Source organism: Mus caroli, chromosome 7, assembly GCF_900094665.2.
Source record: "Mus caroli chromosome 7, CAROLI_EIJ_v1.1, whole genome shotgun sequence".
Classification (NCBI taxonomy): Eukaryota; Metazoa; Chordata; class Mammalia; order Rodentia; family Muridae; genus Mus; species Mus caroli.
Genome location: NC_034576.1, coordinates 144,573,611 through 144,588,544, shown reverse-complemented (window position 1 = coordinate 144,588,544; position 14,934 = coordinate 144,573,611). Strand labels below are relative to the sequence as shown.

The window sequence follows — 14,934 nt, the reverse complement described above, 5'->3', positions numbered from 1 at the left end:
GAGGCAGGATCCAGGCTGTGGTCACCCACGTGTGGTCATTAACACTGACCCTGAGTGGAGAGCCTAGGCAGAGGTCAAGTGCCCAACTTGATGTAACTTGATGGGAATTGTAGCCTTGAACCCGGGGAACCAGAACAGCTCATGTGTCCATGTGTAGAGCGGACTTAGAGGCATCCACCTCCTCAATACAGGTAGAACATGTCCAAAAGCGCTCCTGGGATCAGACCCTGGCAAGGCTCCTCTGTGTTCCTGTCCTTGTACGGACACCACCTCTCAGAGAGGACATTCCCCTTAAATGCTTTTCTGGGCTCAGCTCCCCATGATGGAGAGCTGGACTGTGCCTCTCTCAAACAGCACCCAATTCATTTGCTGACACCAAGCAGGGCATTAAAGAGTGAAGTAGTAAAGACCCAAGTGGCGATTGCAACCCTGGTCTCATCTCACTGTACACCCTCTCTCCTTGTATCAATAGATGCATGGTCCAGGACTAGGCCTGCAATCAACATTGCTACATTATGGAATGTGCATGTTAGGTGTTCCAGCTTAAATAAAAAGGGTATCGCTCTGGGGAGATGAGTACGTAGTGGAGCTTTGAAGAGGGTGAAGTTTGCTGGTCCAAGAGTCCAGAGAGGCTCCTGGGAAATTCTCAAGGAGGAACAGAGCTGAGAGAGAAAAGGCTTAGGTTTAAGCTGGCATCCAGGAGAGGGTCAGAGCCCAATCAGACAAAGACCACATCCTGGTAGTGGACACCCCAATTATGCAAAAAAGACAGGTAAGGGAGGGGCGAGGCTGAGGGCAGGATCCGCCCCTCTGGATGCTTCCCGGCCTGCCTAGTCTTCCTTCCCCACGTGACCTGTATCCAGGCATTCTCCGGTCCCAGGAAAGTCGGCGGGCGCGTTCCCGAGAGCCGTGCGTAGGCCTGGAGTAGAGCACGCCTGCGCCCCGGCAGTGTTGGAGGCGGGTTCGGGTCGCCCCGCCCCTCGCCCGCGTCTCACGTGACCCATTGAGGGCCAAACAAGCGGGTCAGCTGACTCCGCGGGACTGCGGCGTCATCCTGCCTATAAGCCGGCGACCTCTGGCTTTAAGCTTTGCTCTCTTCGGGCCGCCGCGACCATGAAGACTCCCGGCGTCTTGCTGCTCATTCTCGGCCTCCTGGCTTCGTCCTCCTTCGCGATTATCAGGTGAGGACCCGCTCTGGGTCCGGAGATGCGGGGCTCGTCACCTGGAGTGCCGTTTGCTCCGGCCGTGCTGGAATGCACCTGTGCACCCAGCGCAGCCTTCCTCAGGGTCCCACAGACGATAGGGCGAGACACTCAAAAGGCAGGGGTCGCCTGGGTCCCTCTCCACTTCTATGACTCCTATGGTCGAACAGGAGGGTACAGTAGGGTGGCCACAAGTGGGTCTGGCTCCAACCTCGCCTCTGTGTGTGTGTGTGTGTGTGTGTGTGTGTGTGTGTGTGTGTGTGTAGCGGGGCCGCTTCTGAGGAGAAGTGCTGCCCCATGGATAGGATTCTGTTGAACCCAGCTGTGGAAGTCGGAAAACCTAGTAGGCCCTTGTCCCCCTGAACTTGGGCAGGCCTTTCCTTTTAAGGGACCCTGTTTGACAGCTGTGCACTGGTGCATAGCCCTAGAAGTTTACTCAAAGATTTTCCCCCTGTCCTGGGTGGTGAATCTCTCCTCCTTCCTCCTGAGTTGCGCAAGTCCCAGAGAGAGAAGGTATGGAGTGGCCCAGTTCAAATACCTTGGAGCTGAGGTCTACCCCACTTTGGACCAGGCCCTTCTCAGGCCCGTGGACTTGGCCTTTGTGCTAGATGAGGCCTTGGTGGTAGCCCGTGTGTTTTCCCACTCTGTGATGGAGTCCCTGTTCGTGGCAGGTGGATGAGGCCTTAGGCTGTGGGAGTAGAGCTGGCTCTGCCGGCTGGGCACCAGGGTTGGGTGGGAAGGAGCCCAGCCTGTAGGCTGCAAGCTGGGGGTGGGTAGCCTCAGTGGAGCCATTGTAGGGAGTGGCCTAGGCTTGATCCTGCCCTGGGCTTGCCTGCCCTACCCTCAGGCTTCTCTTCTCTGGGAAGAGGTATTGTGGACTCCAGGATCCCTGAGACTAGGCACCAGAAACAAAGCCACACTCTTAGGCTTGTTGGCATGTTTCCTGACCTTTGCAGGGTGTGTGCCTCCCCTAAGCCCCAGGCCAGAAGCCTACCTCTTCCAGCCCACTACTCTTAGGCAAGACTCTTATATCTCTCTGAGCATGCACTGTGCATGCCAGGAAAGGTCAGCTGTGACCTTGGATACAAATCCCTGGGCAGAGAAGTTTCAACAAGTGATTACAGATCAGCTCTCCTTGGGAACAGGAGCAAACTGGGGGGTGGGGGATGGGGTGGTGGTGGAGAGGTGACCTGGAGGGCAGGACAGGGACCCCTCTCCCTCTGCTATCTAATGGAGGCATCCCCTATTTAGTTGTCTGCATCAGGGCTGCAGGAAGCATATAAGGGCCTTGAGTCTGTGGCGGTAGGGCCTGTAGGTTTCTTGGGTGAGAGTTACCAGATTGTGTTCAGGGATGGCTAGGGAGAGCATGGGGAGTTGGTGTTGAAGCCTCTTGGATGGTTAGGGGTGGTTGGTGGGGCTCCTTTTTGTGGAGTCCACGTGGGAACCGATGTGGCTAGGGGCCAGGTTCAGTGGATCAACCAGAGTCCCGAGGTGCACCTTGATTTGGATGCACCTGTTCCTCCTCCTCCTCCACCTCCTCCTGATGTAGGATTGGGTTCACCAGGGCACCAGTTACAAGTGCCTGGCCACACCCTAAACAGAACCCACTAGCCAGTAACCCAGGTAGGCAGACAGAGCAAGAGCTGGCCCAGTATGTGCTGTTTGTTTCACTCTAGGGTGACTGAGAACCACCTGACTGGGGTGTGGTTGGTGAGGGAAACGGGTGGGCACACTAGCCTATCCTCGGACATGAGGAGCAAGCTTCTGTGACTGAACTGAGGTGTCTGTGGTAGTGATAGGATGTTCTTAGCTGATTCAGTGGGCCAGTGGGCCTATGGCTTTGGGGCAGGAGTTTGTGACATGTTGTGGCCATTTTGAGATATTTAATTTGCTAGAGGCACTGAGGTGCATGCCTGGCTGGCAGTTATTCTGTACTAGAGGGCTGCCCTGGCCCAGCCTGGGGTATTCTGGGGTGGGAGGTTGGAGGATGCAGCAGTCAAAGCTGGGTGCTGATACCTCTGTCCCATCTTGACAGAATCCCTCTGCGCAAGTTCACATCTATCCGTCGGACTATGACGGAGGTGGGCGGCTCTGTGGAAGACCTGATCCTTAAAGGCCCCATCACCAAGTACTCCATGCAGTCATCGCCTAAGACCACGGAGCCAGTGTCAGAGTTACTCAAAAACTACCTGGATGTGAGTGCAGTTGTATTTTGGGGTCTTGCTTTGAGGGGTGAGTGTGGGAAGAGCTAGCTCCCTGGGCTAAGTAGCCAGTTCTTCATGGAAGCCCACCCCACAATATACCATTCCTTGCTTAACAGCCCCTCATTCTTGCCATCCTAGAATCCTTGCTCCTCTGTGTGGATGAGCCTGCTCAGACTAAAGGATGGGTTAGGGTGGCATTGCTTGATATTTGCAAAAGGTTCTTTCTGGGTCTGAGATTCTTTTCCTATTTGAGGGGGAATAGGGTGGGGTGGTACTAGGATTGAGCCTAGGGACCCCCTGTAGGATAGGCAAGTACTTAGTCCCTGAGCAACATACCCAATCATGACCTTTCCAGCCCCACATTAAGTCTTGAACATAGATTTCTCAGTTCAGCTACTGCTGGGAATGACTCTCATCCTGAGGACTGTCCCATGCTGACAGAGCAGCCTAGAACCAAACCTAGCCTGGTGGGAGTCTGGGAGAGAGTTACCGGACCTATATAGGTCCACCTTGCTGGTGCCTCCCTCTGTACATGTTCTAGGAGAGGCCTCTGATCCCCTTTGCCATTTTCCCAAGATCAACCTGCCCCCTGCTTTTTAGTGTTTCCCTTCCCCCTTTCTCTGGGGTTGAACCGACTAGGGCCTTGTACATCATATTAGGCAAGCTCTACCACTGTACCCGCTCCTTTTTCTTACTTTTGAGATAATTGCCCAAGCTAGCTTTGAACTTACCATCCTCATATCTTGGCCTCCCAAATGGTTGAGGTTACAGGTCTGGCTCAGCAGCCTACTCTCCTCGGAGGGAATGTAGGCCCCGAGGAGAAACATTCTGGAAGTCACATGGTGAGCTGGTCCGAGCTCCGTGGAAGGTTCTGGGCCACAGCCTGGCATCTCTTATGTCCCTGCCCCGGTCGCCGCCCCTCCTCCCCCCCCCCCCCCCCCCCAAGTCTTATAAGCCAAGGATGACTTTGCAGCTCTGGGCTTTGTAGTCCACTGGCCTAAATTGGCAGTGCTTCTGTCTTGTCTGACCCAAGCTATGGCAGTGACAGGAAACATGAGACCCAGGCTTGTGACTTCGTGAAGAAGGTTGATCTGTCTGGGTCTAGCCAGCTATTTCCTAGACAGGCTTACGCACGTGCAAAGTACAGTTTGCTGAGTAACCCCCCTGTACCCCTCCCACCAGTTACTTCTCTAGGGTTTTCTGACACTCACTGATGTTAAATGGGATTGGACCCTGGTTCTGGTATCCACCAGTGGCTCAGCTCCTTCCTGGACAGAGAGAATATGAATGACCCACCACCACTAGTTAACAACTGGGCTTCCCCTCAGAGGATTTGGGAACCTCTGTGCATGCCTAGCCTCTGAAGTTGGCAGGCCTGGTGGACTCTGCTGTCTGTGTGAATAAATGGGAAACCAAGGCCAGGTTTCTTTGCTCTGACGCAGTGACGAAGTTGGGGCAAGTAGTGTTGCCCCCATGGTGGCCCCTCTCATTTGTTCCACAGGACAGTCTCTAATCTAAGACCTGTGATTAAGGCCTTCAGTCAGGTGTGACACTCTGAAACAGCAGAGGGGCCTTCCTGCCTACCTTTATTCATGGCTGGGCTTGCAGAGGGCCAGGCCTGCCTGACCACTAGTCTCACCTAGTCTCACGTGCCCAGTTTTTCCCCTGCCCCACAGTACGGTAGGTAAAGGGACCTAGAGTCCTGGAGTTCAGTACTGGGCCTCAGGCCTACTCTTCTACAATCTATTCTTGGGAGTCCCTTTCCCTATTCAGGGCCTAGTAGTTGGAGATACATGTTCTTGCTGTGGGCACTCCCTCCCTCAGCCTGGGCCTTTCAGATTTGGTGTTCTGTATACAGCCAGAGGCCTCTCAGGTACCTCCTCTTACCTTGATGAACGTTGTTTCTTCCCTAGGCCCAGTACTATGGTGATATCGGCATCGGAACCCCCCCGCAGTGTTTCACAGTCGTCTTTGATACTGGCTCCTCTAACCTGTGGGTCCCCTCCATTCATTGCAAGCTACTTGACATAGCCTGCTGTGAGTCTCTCTGCTGTCCTCTCTCCTGGGACCCTTTGAGATGCCTGGCTCTGGGGTGCTCTGGCTCTGCTATGTTACACTCTCAGCCATGCTCAGTGGCCTTTGGGACAATCAGGGTGACAGAGGCCCTTCTGTGAGAATCCATGAGCAGCTAATATCTATTTCCCTCTCTCCAGAGAGTGGGGTTCTAGTCCCGTCCTTCAGTCAGATGTGACACTCTGAAACAGCAGAGGGGCCTTCCTGCCTACCTTTATTCATGGCTGGGCTTGCAGAGGGCCAGGCCTGCCTGACCACTAGTCCTGCCTTTGAAGCTCAACTTTTAAAGAGAGTTGAAATATAGTTGAGGCTGTGGGAGGCAGGTTGGGCTTGAGATTTGCTGGTGCTTGGGTCTAGTCCACCTCCTGGACAATACATCAAACAGGCCCTGTTCTTTTCTTCTGCCCTGAAGTACTCACTTACCAGGTCTTGTCAGCTGCAGCTTTGGTATAGAAGCTGGGGATCTTTGCTGGTCAATGATAGAACAAGCTGAGGGCTGGGCAGCCTGTAAGGCCAAGACCAAGGCTTTGTATATATAGCCCATGGTCCAGGGCTCCTCAGTGTATGGGCATAGGTCATGGCCATAGGCCAAACTGGAAAGTTAGCCTGAGCTGCTGGCCCCACAGCACTCCGGGGGAAGCAAGCAGACTAACAGGCCTGTTCCCCTGCAGGGGTCCACCATAAGTACAACAGTGACAAGTCCAGCACCTATGTGAAGAATGGCACGTCCTTTGACATCCACTACGGCTCAGGAAGCCTCTCTGGGTACCTGAGCCAGGACACTGTATCGGTAAGTCCCTGGGGCCTGTCCTTGGAGCTCAGAGGCCCTGTCATGGCAAGGGGTTCATCATGTGAGCAACTACAGCTGAGGGAAGAGGGCATGGTGTCCCTAGCCCAACTCCAGCCACCCACGATAGCTGCTGAATTTGGATGACTGTGGTAGCGCTGAGTGATTGGGAGCAGAGGCTAGACCATTAGGATGCTGTTTGAGCAAAGGCCCTGGAGCAGGAGAGCCCAGCATGCCAAGTGATGAGGGAGCAGATGGGAAGGACATGGGACTGTGCAGCCTCAATGTGTGCAGCTGGAGGGACAGTCAAGAGTTCTCAGGGTTGGCAGAGTGAGGGGAAGAATCAAAGGTGGGACATAGAGTGTCAGCTAGTGGGGACTGCCACCCTGACCGACTGCTGACACAGCCTGGCCTGGTCAGTGAGCCATGAGCAAATCAGCTGCTAGGGTTGGGGACACTGGCTCAGCTGCTGGAGTTGGGGACACTACTAGCTCAGGAGGACTATGTGGGATGCTTTAGATTGAGGTGCAAGCAGAGTCCTTTTTTTTTTTCTTTCTTTCTTTTTTATTGGTTTTTCAAAAGGGTTTCTCTGTGTAACCCTGGCTGTCTTGGAAATGACTCTGTAGATCAGGCTAGCCTCAAGCTCACAGAGCTCTGCCTCCCAAGTGCTGGGATTAAAGATGTGTGCCACAATCTCTTAGCTGCCAGCATACTGTCTTCAGAAGGCCTTGAGGAAGGTCTGGGCCAAGGGGCCAGGCCTGGGGATAGAAAGGGTTCCGAAGCTTGTCGAGGCTGAGATGGGTTGGAAAACTCTCTCTGTGTTGGAACAAATACTGTGAAGGAGCCAGGAGGGAGACTGTCTGGACTGGGCTCTTCGTCTGTAGGAAGATCTTATCATTTTAGCCTTCTTTAAAGGAGAGGCCATTCACTCCTGGGTTAGCATCAGGACAGCAGGGTTGCAGGGACCAGAGATCAATCCTGCTTACCTGGCCTTTGGGTGGTGATACCCTGTACCTGGCTCTGCCCTTTCCCTGTCTGTGGAGGGTTCCTTGTGGTACTTCTCAGGGGCCCCTCAGTGCACAGGATGTTAGCCGCCTGTGTTACCGTCTTCCGACATGTTCTCAGCAGCAGCTCTTTCCACTTCCTGCTCCGGTTCTATCTGCAGCCACAGCTTTGTGGGACGGGCTGATGGTAGGCAGAAAGAGTGTGGCTTCACAGTGACAGTTGTGGGTTTACCCAGCTGCTCAGGCTGCAGGCTCAGTGGCTTGTCCCCAAGTCCAAGGGCAAGAACTACACTGTCCTAGAGAATATAGATGTGGGAGGGTATAGGCGAGGAGGGAGCTCTCTCTCTCTCTCCTGCTTCTCGTGTCTGGTTAGCACAAAGTCCTCCTAAGTATCTCAGAGAGGAACACTGTGTCCTTGTCTTCAGCTGTGTGGCTGTGTCAAACACTTCTGTCTACATTCTGCTCTTTTGACTGTCCTGAGGGGAAATATCAGCTGTGATGTATGTGTTCTGGCTTGCAGGTTCCATGTAAGTCTGACCAGTCAAAGGCAGGAGGTATCAAGGTGGAGAAACAGGTCTTTGGAGAAGCCACCAAGCAGCCTGGAATCGTATTTGTTGCAGCCAAGTTTGACGGCATCTTGGGCATGGGCTACCCTCATATCTCTGTTAACAACGTGCTTCCGGTCTTTGACAACCTGATGCAACAGAAGCTGGTGGACAAGAACATCTTCTCCTTCTACCTGAACAGGTGCAGCAGGAGAGGCGTGGCTCTCACCCTTCCTTGAGCTCTGCTTCAGGGCAAAGGATATAGATGGGACTTAAGAGTCTGTGCTGTAGGCTTGGCTGTGGCATCAGACCTAAGGGTATCTGGTAGGTAGGAGTTAGTTACTTTACCTGCTTAGGAGAGAAAGCCATGTGCCAGGGACTTCAGTCAGGAGATGCTGGTTGCCTGGGTCAGAGTCTGAGCTGCTGGGATCCAGGCACTGGTGAGAGCAGATGTGGTCTCTGGGCTGCTGGTTGCTAGGAAAGACATGGGTATGAACTTTCTGTGACACCGCTCTGGGGACAGGGTCCAGGAACCTTCCTTAGGACAAAGTCAGGAGTCACTGGGGAGGACTAAGAGCCCTGGGTTATACATTGAGAGTGTCCTTGGAGGAGGAGGGGTGTCTCTCCCTGAGAGATTTGGGAACTTTTCTGTTAGCAGCGATCCCCAACCCCCCAGTACAAGTGAGACACCCTCCCTGCACACACCCTTGCAAGGAGCCTCCAGCAGGCCTGTCCAACAACAGTCTTGTTCAGGAACTTCACAAGATGGGCAGCTGGGTGTATGGGGCTCCTCACTCTCTGGGTTTAGCTCCTGGGTGTGGATGGGGTGTAAGTAGGTGGCCTACTGCTCTGAGTTGCTGCTGATGACCACACCTTCCTTTTCTGGGCTGACTTACTTGCATGTCTAGCAAGGGTAACCTCCAAATGCTCACCCCATGCTCTCTAGGCCTGAACCCTAGCCCCTTGTTGAGGGTTACTGGCCCCATGCTAGCCCAAAGTCTTCTAGTTTTGCTTTTCCCATGTTTAAATGGTAACTACCCAGCTTAGCTCTGAGCAGAGTGGCTCCCTAGAGGCAGCGGTGTGGATGAATGAATAGGGTCATTGACTTCTGGCCTCTGCTTCCTAGAATAGGTAGGTGCCCAGAAGTTAGGCAGTCTGGGCGTAATGGCACGTGCCTTTAATTCTAGCACTCAAGCAGCAGAAGCAGGAGGGTCTCTGTGAGTTCGGGGATAGCCAGAGACATCAAGAGATGCTCTCTCAGAAAACAAAAACAAGTTGGCCAGGTTGAAGCCTGGAGACCTGTCTTTTCCCAGTTCCATGGTGCCTTAGGGGCAAGTGGCCCACAAGTAACACTTGCCTTTAAGTCTCAGGGCTCTGTTCTATGATCTCAGGATACATATCCCCCTTGCTGGAGCCTGTCTACTAGGAGGAGCCCCCCAGGCTCAGCAACTAGGAAAGGATGTGGTAGTTACAGCCTGGGCCCCAGGGCACTTACTCTGCCAGCTGGGTCCCCGGCTGATGATCCAGAGGTGTGGCTGCTAAGTAGGCAGGTGTGAAACCAGCAGAGTGAGGGGCAAAGAGGCTGCGGCTCTGTGACCAGGCAGTGTGGGTGGAACGGTGGGTGAGGTGAGGAGAGGCAGGGCCAGTACCCATTGTGTTTCCACCCGGGATTGCAGAGGTGATGACAAGCCAAAGCCAGGCCAAGGTGGAGACTTAGGCAAGAGAACAGGGTGAGGCTGAGGGATCCATGGGCCAGGAGGAAGATGGTTACAGAGGCCTGCCAGGGTGGCAGCTCCTGAGATGAAAACTTCCCTTCAGCTTTGGGTCATCGTGCCCCAGAGTGATGCCTGGCCAGATGTGACACATTACCCAGGCCCCTCAGGTTGGAGGTGGCAAGCTTACATACTTACTCGCTGGTTGCTGAAGAACATTTACTGTTGTAGGTACAGACCACTCTCCCTGAGTTCTGTTTGAAGGTCTTGTGTAAGGGAGTTGAGAGAAATGTTTACAGGAGAAACAGAGTGGTAGCAAGTGTGACGTCCATGGCTGAAGCCAGCTCAGCTTCTCAGGACCGTGACCCTGGCTTCCTCTTAGAAGCCTGCCTTGGGTTTTGCCAGGCAGAGAGCATCCCTGTCCCTCAGCTCCAGCCTGACTCTCAGCCCTGAGCTTGGCTATCAATGGCTGGCCCTGATCACCCCCAGCCAACATCCTGAAGAGAAGGGCCAGCTGTACCCAGCAGCTTTTGTGGGACTGGGCTGGAAGCCTATATCTATAGGGCCAAGGATCCTCAACAGGGCAGCAGATGTAGAATGGGAACTTAGCTTAGGATCTGAGCCCTAGGCTTATTCCTGGCCAGGCAGGGCAGCATGAATGTGTCAGGTCAGAAACATAAACAGGCATGTTTCTGTCTTTCAACAGTGTTAGAATTTATTAACTCTAAGTATACATACTAAATACGTTTTATTTACTGTAATTTGCCAAGGAGTCCCAAATTTATTTGATAGGTAACCATTGGCATTACTGATTCTTTTATTCTGATTTTTTTTTTAATGTGTGTCTGCGTGGGAGTATATTCATCTGAATGCAGTTGCCAGTGGAGGCCAGGAAGAGGGTGTTGGATTCCTAGGAGCTGGGAAGTGAACTCAGTCCTCTCTAAGAACAGCAAGCTCTTTTAGCCACTGAGCCATCTCTCTTGCCAGTTTTCAAATCTTAATTAAAAATACTAAGAGCTCACATGTTATCCTTCACCCAATACTATCTATATGTTCAGGTTCCAGACTAGCTAAGAAAGGTCTGCAGAGCCCGGAGACTCTGTATAGAAGTTGGAAGTAGAGAGCTGATATAAACACAGGGAAGAGTAGGGAACTGCATAAGAAGTGGTCACAGACACAGAAATGTCAGTTGCAGGTTTTGTTGACAGACCTTTTCCAGGGTCACTTAGGAAGTGTACTGAGTTCAAAGGCAGGAGAATCTGTTTGAGCCTACACCCTGGGGACAGAACCAAGGGTTCTTTGCCAATGACAGAATTCCTGGACCAGGCTTGTCGGTCGGCTTGCTGCATTTCAGTCTTAGGTTGTCCCTTTGTAAATCCCAGGTGAGGGGGTTGTCATTTCTGGTGTGACTGATAAGCTGGAGTCTGTACAAGCTAGGATCCGATAGTTTCAGTTGTGGTTTTATCAGTTCGTTTCTCCTGGTGTGCTAAGAGGTGGGAATTTGCTTGTGTAAATAAGATACAGAGTCGTTCTTTTTGCTGCTTACACTCAGAGTGGAATAGCTGAGGCTAAGGACGTTCCTTTCAGAGCAGGTCCACCTGTCCTCAACAGTTCCCCAGGTCTCTCCGCAGGGGAGCCCTCCTTGGTTGCCCCACTTAATCACCTTCCTTCTGATGTCTGACCCTTTGCTGACACTTCTGAATTAGTGGGTAGAAACTGACCACTTACTTCCTCCTAGGGACCCAGAAGGGCAACCCGGAGGAGAGCTAATGCTTGGTGGCACTGACTCCAAGTACTACCACGGGGAGCTGTCCTACCTGAACGTCACTCGAAAGGCCTACTGGCAGGTGCACATGGAGCAGTGAGTCATGGGTGTTGCTGATGTCTGAGAGTGTTATGTAGGGGTGATGTGCGGGAAGCCTGGGGGAAAAAAAAGCAGGTGTCTTCCAAGGCAGGGTCTAGACAAGCTATGCCCTACCTGTGACAGGGTAAAGTGACTGATACATCTTTGCCTCATAGGTTGGAGGTGGGCAATGGGCTGACCCTGTGCAAGGGAGGCTGCGAGGCTATTGTGGACACAGGGACATCTCTTCTGGTGGGGCCTGTGGAGGAGGTGAAGGAGCTGCAGAAGGCCATTGGGGCAGTGCCTCTTATCCAGGGTGAGGTAAGCTACTGGCCTGTGTGGGCTGGCCAGCAGGCAGAGAGGGTTCCCGAGGCCATACCTTCAATACCACGTTCTCTCTTGTGTATCTTAGTATATGATTCCTTGTGAGAAGATGTCCAGCCTGCCCACAGTCTCCCTGAAGCTAGGAGGCAAAAACTATGAACTACACCCAGACAAGTATATACTCAAGGTGAGTTGGTGTGGGCGGTGGCAGTGTGAAGCCGGGACACCTTGAGTGAAGTGTGGGTACCGTGTGATCACATGTGCCCATTCTGGCCTTACAGGTATCGCAGGGTGGAAAGACAATCTGCCTGAGTGGCTTCATGGGAATGGACATACCCCCTCCCAGTGGGCCGCTCTGGATCCTGGGCGATGTCTTCATTGGTTCCTACTACACTGTGTTTGACAGAGACAACAATAGGGTCGGCTTTGCCAAGGCTGCCGTACTCTAACTTGCTCCTTCTCCACCGTCAGGGAACTGGATCAGAGTCCAGTAGAGGAAGCCAGCCAGCCCCATCCCTCCACCTGCCCCACTCACTCATAGTCACACTCGCTTAGTGTTGCTGGACCCTTGGGAGACCTGGCTGGAGCTTGTCCAGCTGTTCTGTTCTGTGGTTCCTCACCCTGGGTTCAGATTGCTGCCCTCCGCCTGTCTGAAGGAGGCCAAGGCCCACCCAGTACACGAGGCTGCCTTCAAAGGCCCCTACTGGTTTAATAGCTGCTGAGATGGATTGTCTTGTCCTGCTGCCCTTTGCTGTGTGGGCAGTACTCTGAAGCAGGCAAATGGGTCTTAGGATCCCTCCCAGAAACCTGCTCTGACCCAGACCCCTCACCCAGCTTGGGGATGGCACCATGTTCTACTGCTCCTCCAACTCTGGCCTGGCAAAGGCCTGAAGGTGAGCAGGAAGGAGCAAGAGGACAGAAGCAAAACTATGAACCTGGGGGGTTACCTAGGGCCTGACCCCGCCCTCCTGAGAAGGCGTCCCTCAGCCTGGGGTAGAGGTAGGATGACTGACTGGTTTTGGCTGGCCTCTGCTGCCCTCATCCTGGGCTAGGCAGCTGGGAGCCAAAGTTGAAATACAAATAAAGTTGTTTTGGGCTTTGATCTCTATTGGTGTGCTCGGTACTGTTTCTGAATTGGGACCTTGGGGATGGAGCTAGCTAGACCAGTAGAACCCAGTACTATTGAGGGCTAATTCAGGGACAAGCTGGCTGTGGAGAATATTGGGGATGGGGGGTAGGGAGTGTGCTAGAGCCCAGACTTGGTTTTCAGCACCAGGCCAATGAACAGAGGGGACTCCTGAGGCTCTGGCTTGCTATCTGGCCTTGTGGGCAAGATGAGTCTGAACTAGAACTGGCAGGTTCTGGGACCTCAGGCAGTAGTCAGGCCGGATGTGGCCTTGGCTGGAGGCCGTGGAGCAGGCCTAGAATTCTGGGTTAGGTCCTGTGTTGAATCATTTTCAGAGGTGGCCAGGCCAGCACCTGCTGTGCTTTGCCAGGGAAGCAGCCTATTCCCAGAAGAAATGGAATAAGCCTTGATGGGAATCTTGGGCTGCATACATTCCCTTTTCAACAGTCAGTCCTTTAGGCCTGGGTCAGAAAAGCCATCTGCTCGTCCTGGGTGCCCTGGGCAGTTTCCCTGCCTGGGCCTCTGCCAGGCCCAAGAAACTGTCTTCGGCCTTTTGAGTTTAGCCAGTGTTGGAGCCTGCCCGGCTGCCTGGGGTCTTGGAGATGAGAGGTCAGAACTCTCTGTCACGGACCGCAGTTGTTCTACAAGCATCTGTGAGAAGGTTCGGTTTCAGGGGGCGGGAGAAATGGGTGAACACAGGTTTCAAATACAACAGTGGAGGCAACCAGCAGGCTTTTAAATAGAGTACAGGTTATCAGGTGCTTACTGCTAGGGTAGAGATTCCTTTAGGAGTCAGCTCTGGAATCTTAGAGCCCCTTCCCCACACTAGCAGGTGCAGGATATGGGGAAGTGTGACCTCTGTCACTTTCTGGGGTTGTCCTGGCACCCTTTGCCTGCTGGGCATTGGCTGTCATTATTTTGGTAGGAGGGTTTGGGGCAGGGGAATATGTCCCATAGCTAAGTCCTGTTAGGTGTTCACCAAGGGTTGTCAGAAGGCCAGTAAACATGTACCCCGTGTTCTCTGTCTGAAATCTGAGCAGGGAGTCCCGCAGGGCCTGGCAGCGCTTCTGGAGACTAGTGTTATCAAAGGCTTGTGCACCAAAGCTGGAGACAGCTCCTCCCTGCCCTGCAGGCCTGAGGCTGAGCTGTGCTGCCAGGCCTGCATACTGGGGCCGCTGTTTCTGCAGATGCCGCTGATGCCACCATCACCACCCAGGGATGCCCTGGGGAGCACCCCGGACTCTAGCTCAGGGTTCACATCAGTCTCTTAGCTGAGTGACCTTCACATCAGCCTTAACGCCATGGGAAGAAGAAAGACCCTTGCTGCAGGCAGGGATAGGGAAGCTAGCTTTACTCTAGTTTCCTCATGGTGAGTGTTTCCTCCCCTCAAACCCCTGACCAGGGTATTAGTGAGGCCGGACCATACCCAAGTCTTGCCCTGACCAGCTTAAAGTGTAAGGCTGGGACGCTGACTCCAGAGCCATAGAGCTGACTTTTGGGAAGAGGATTCTAACTCACCCTTCACCTTGCCAATGACCTTGAATGGACCCTGCCCCGAGGGCCAAAGGGCCAACCCTTCTGCTTCCTGAAGTCTGAGGCTCCCAGGCCAGACATGCCAAGGACAGCACCTGACTTAGGTTGTGTGGTAAGCAGACTGTCAGGAGTGCAAATGGATGTAATTAGTTGGGTGGTACACAGCCGCACACAGGCTGGGGAGGGAGCGTCAGCATGTTTGGTTGTGAGGCCCTTAGGATCCAAAGCAGTGGTGGGGTTGGATGAGGGAGAACTGACTTCCTGGCACAGCCCACTTGCCCCCAGGCTTATTGGACCAACAAGGCTAGGCTCCATGAGGGAGTGCCCAGAAGAAAGCCAAGAAACGGTGGGAGGGGTCCTTGCCAGTGTGGAAATTAATTCCACCCACTCAAGGAGAGTCTCTCTCTTTTTTTTTTCTACACTTAAGATCCACTTCACACTGAAAATTCCTGACACGCAGAAATGAGCTGTGCCGGGGGTCAGAGGTAGGGTTTGGGCTGGAAAGGGAGGAACTTGGCATGGGGCAGGGCTTAATCAGGAGACAGGGCTTTGAAGAAGGACTCAGGGTTCAGAGAGCCAAG

General features: G+C 53.4%; 1 protein-coding gene across 1 annotated transcript; it reads left to right on the top strand.

Annotated features, from left to right (window-relative positions):
* Positions 1-1,010: 1,010 nt before the first annotated feature.
* Ctsd (cathepsin D) lies at positions 1,011-12,802 on the top strand. The gene is made up of 9 exons (XM_021166287.2): positions 1,011-1,181; positions 3,238-3,397; positions 5,320-5,443; positions 6,151-6,269; positions 7,791-8,017; positions 11,266-11,388; positions 11,547-11,691; positions 11,783-11,881; positions 11,976-12,802. The coding sequence occupies exons 1-9, from the start codon at positions 1,114-1,116 to the stop codon at positions 12,141-12,143; spliced, it is 1,233 nt and encodes a 410-aa protein (XP_021021946.1). The 5' UTR covers positions 1,011-1,113; the 3' UTR covers positions 12,144-12,802.
* Positions 12,803-14,934: the final 2,132 nt, after the last annotated feature.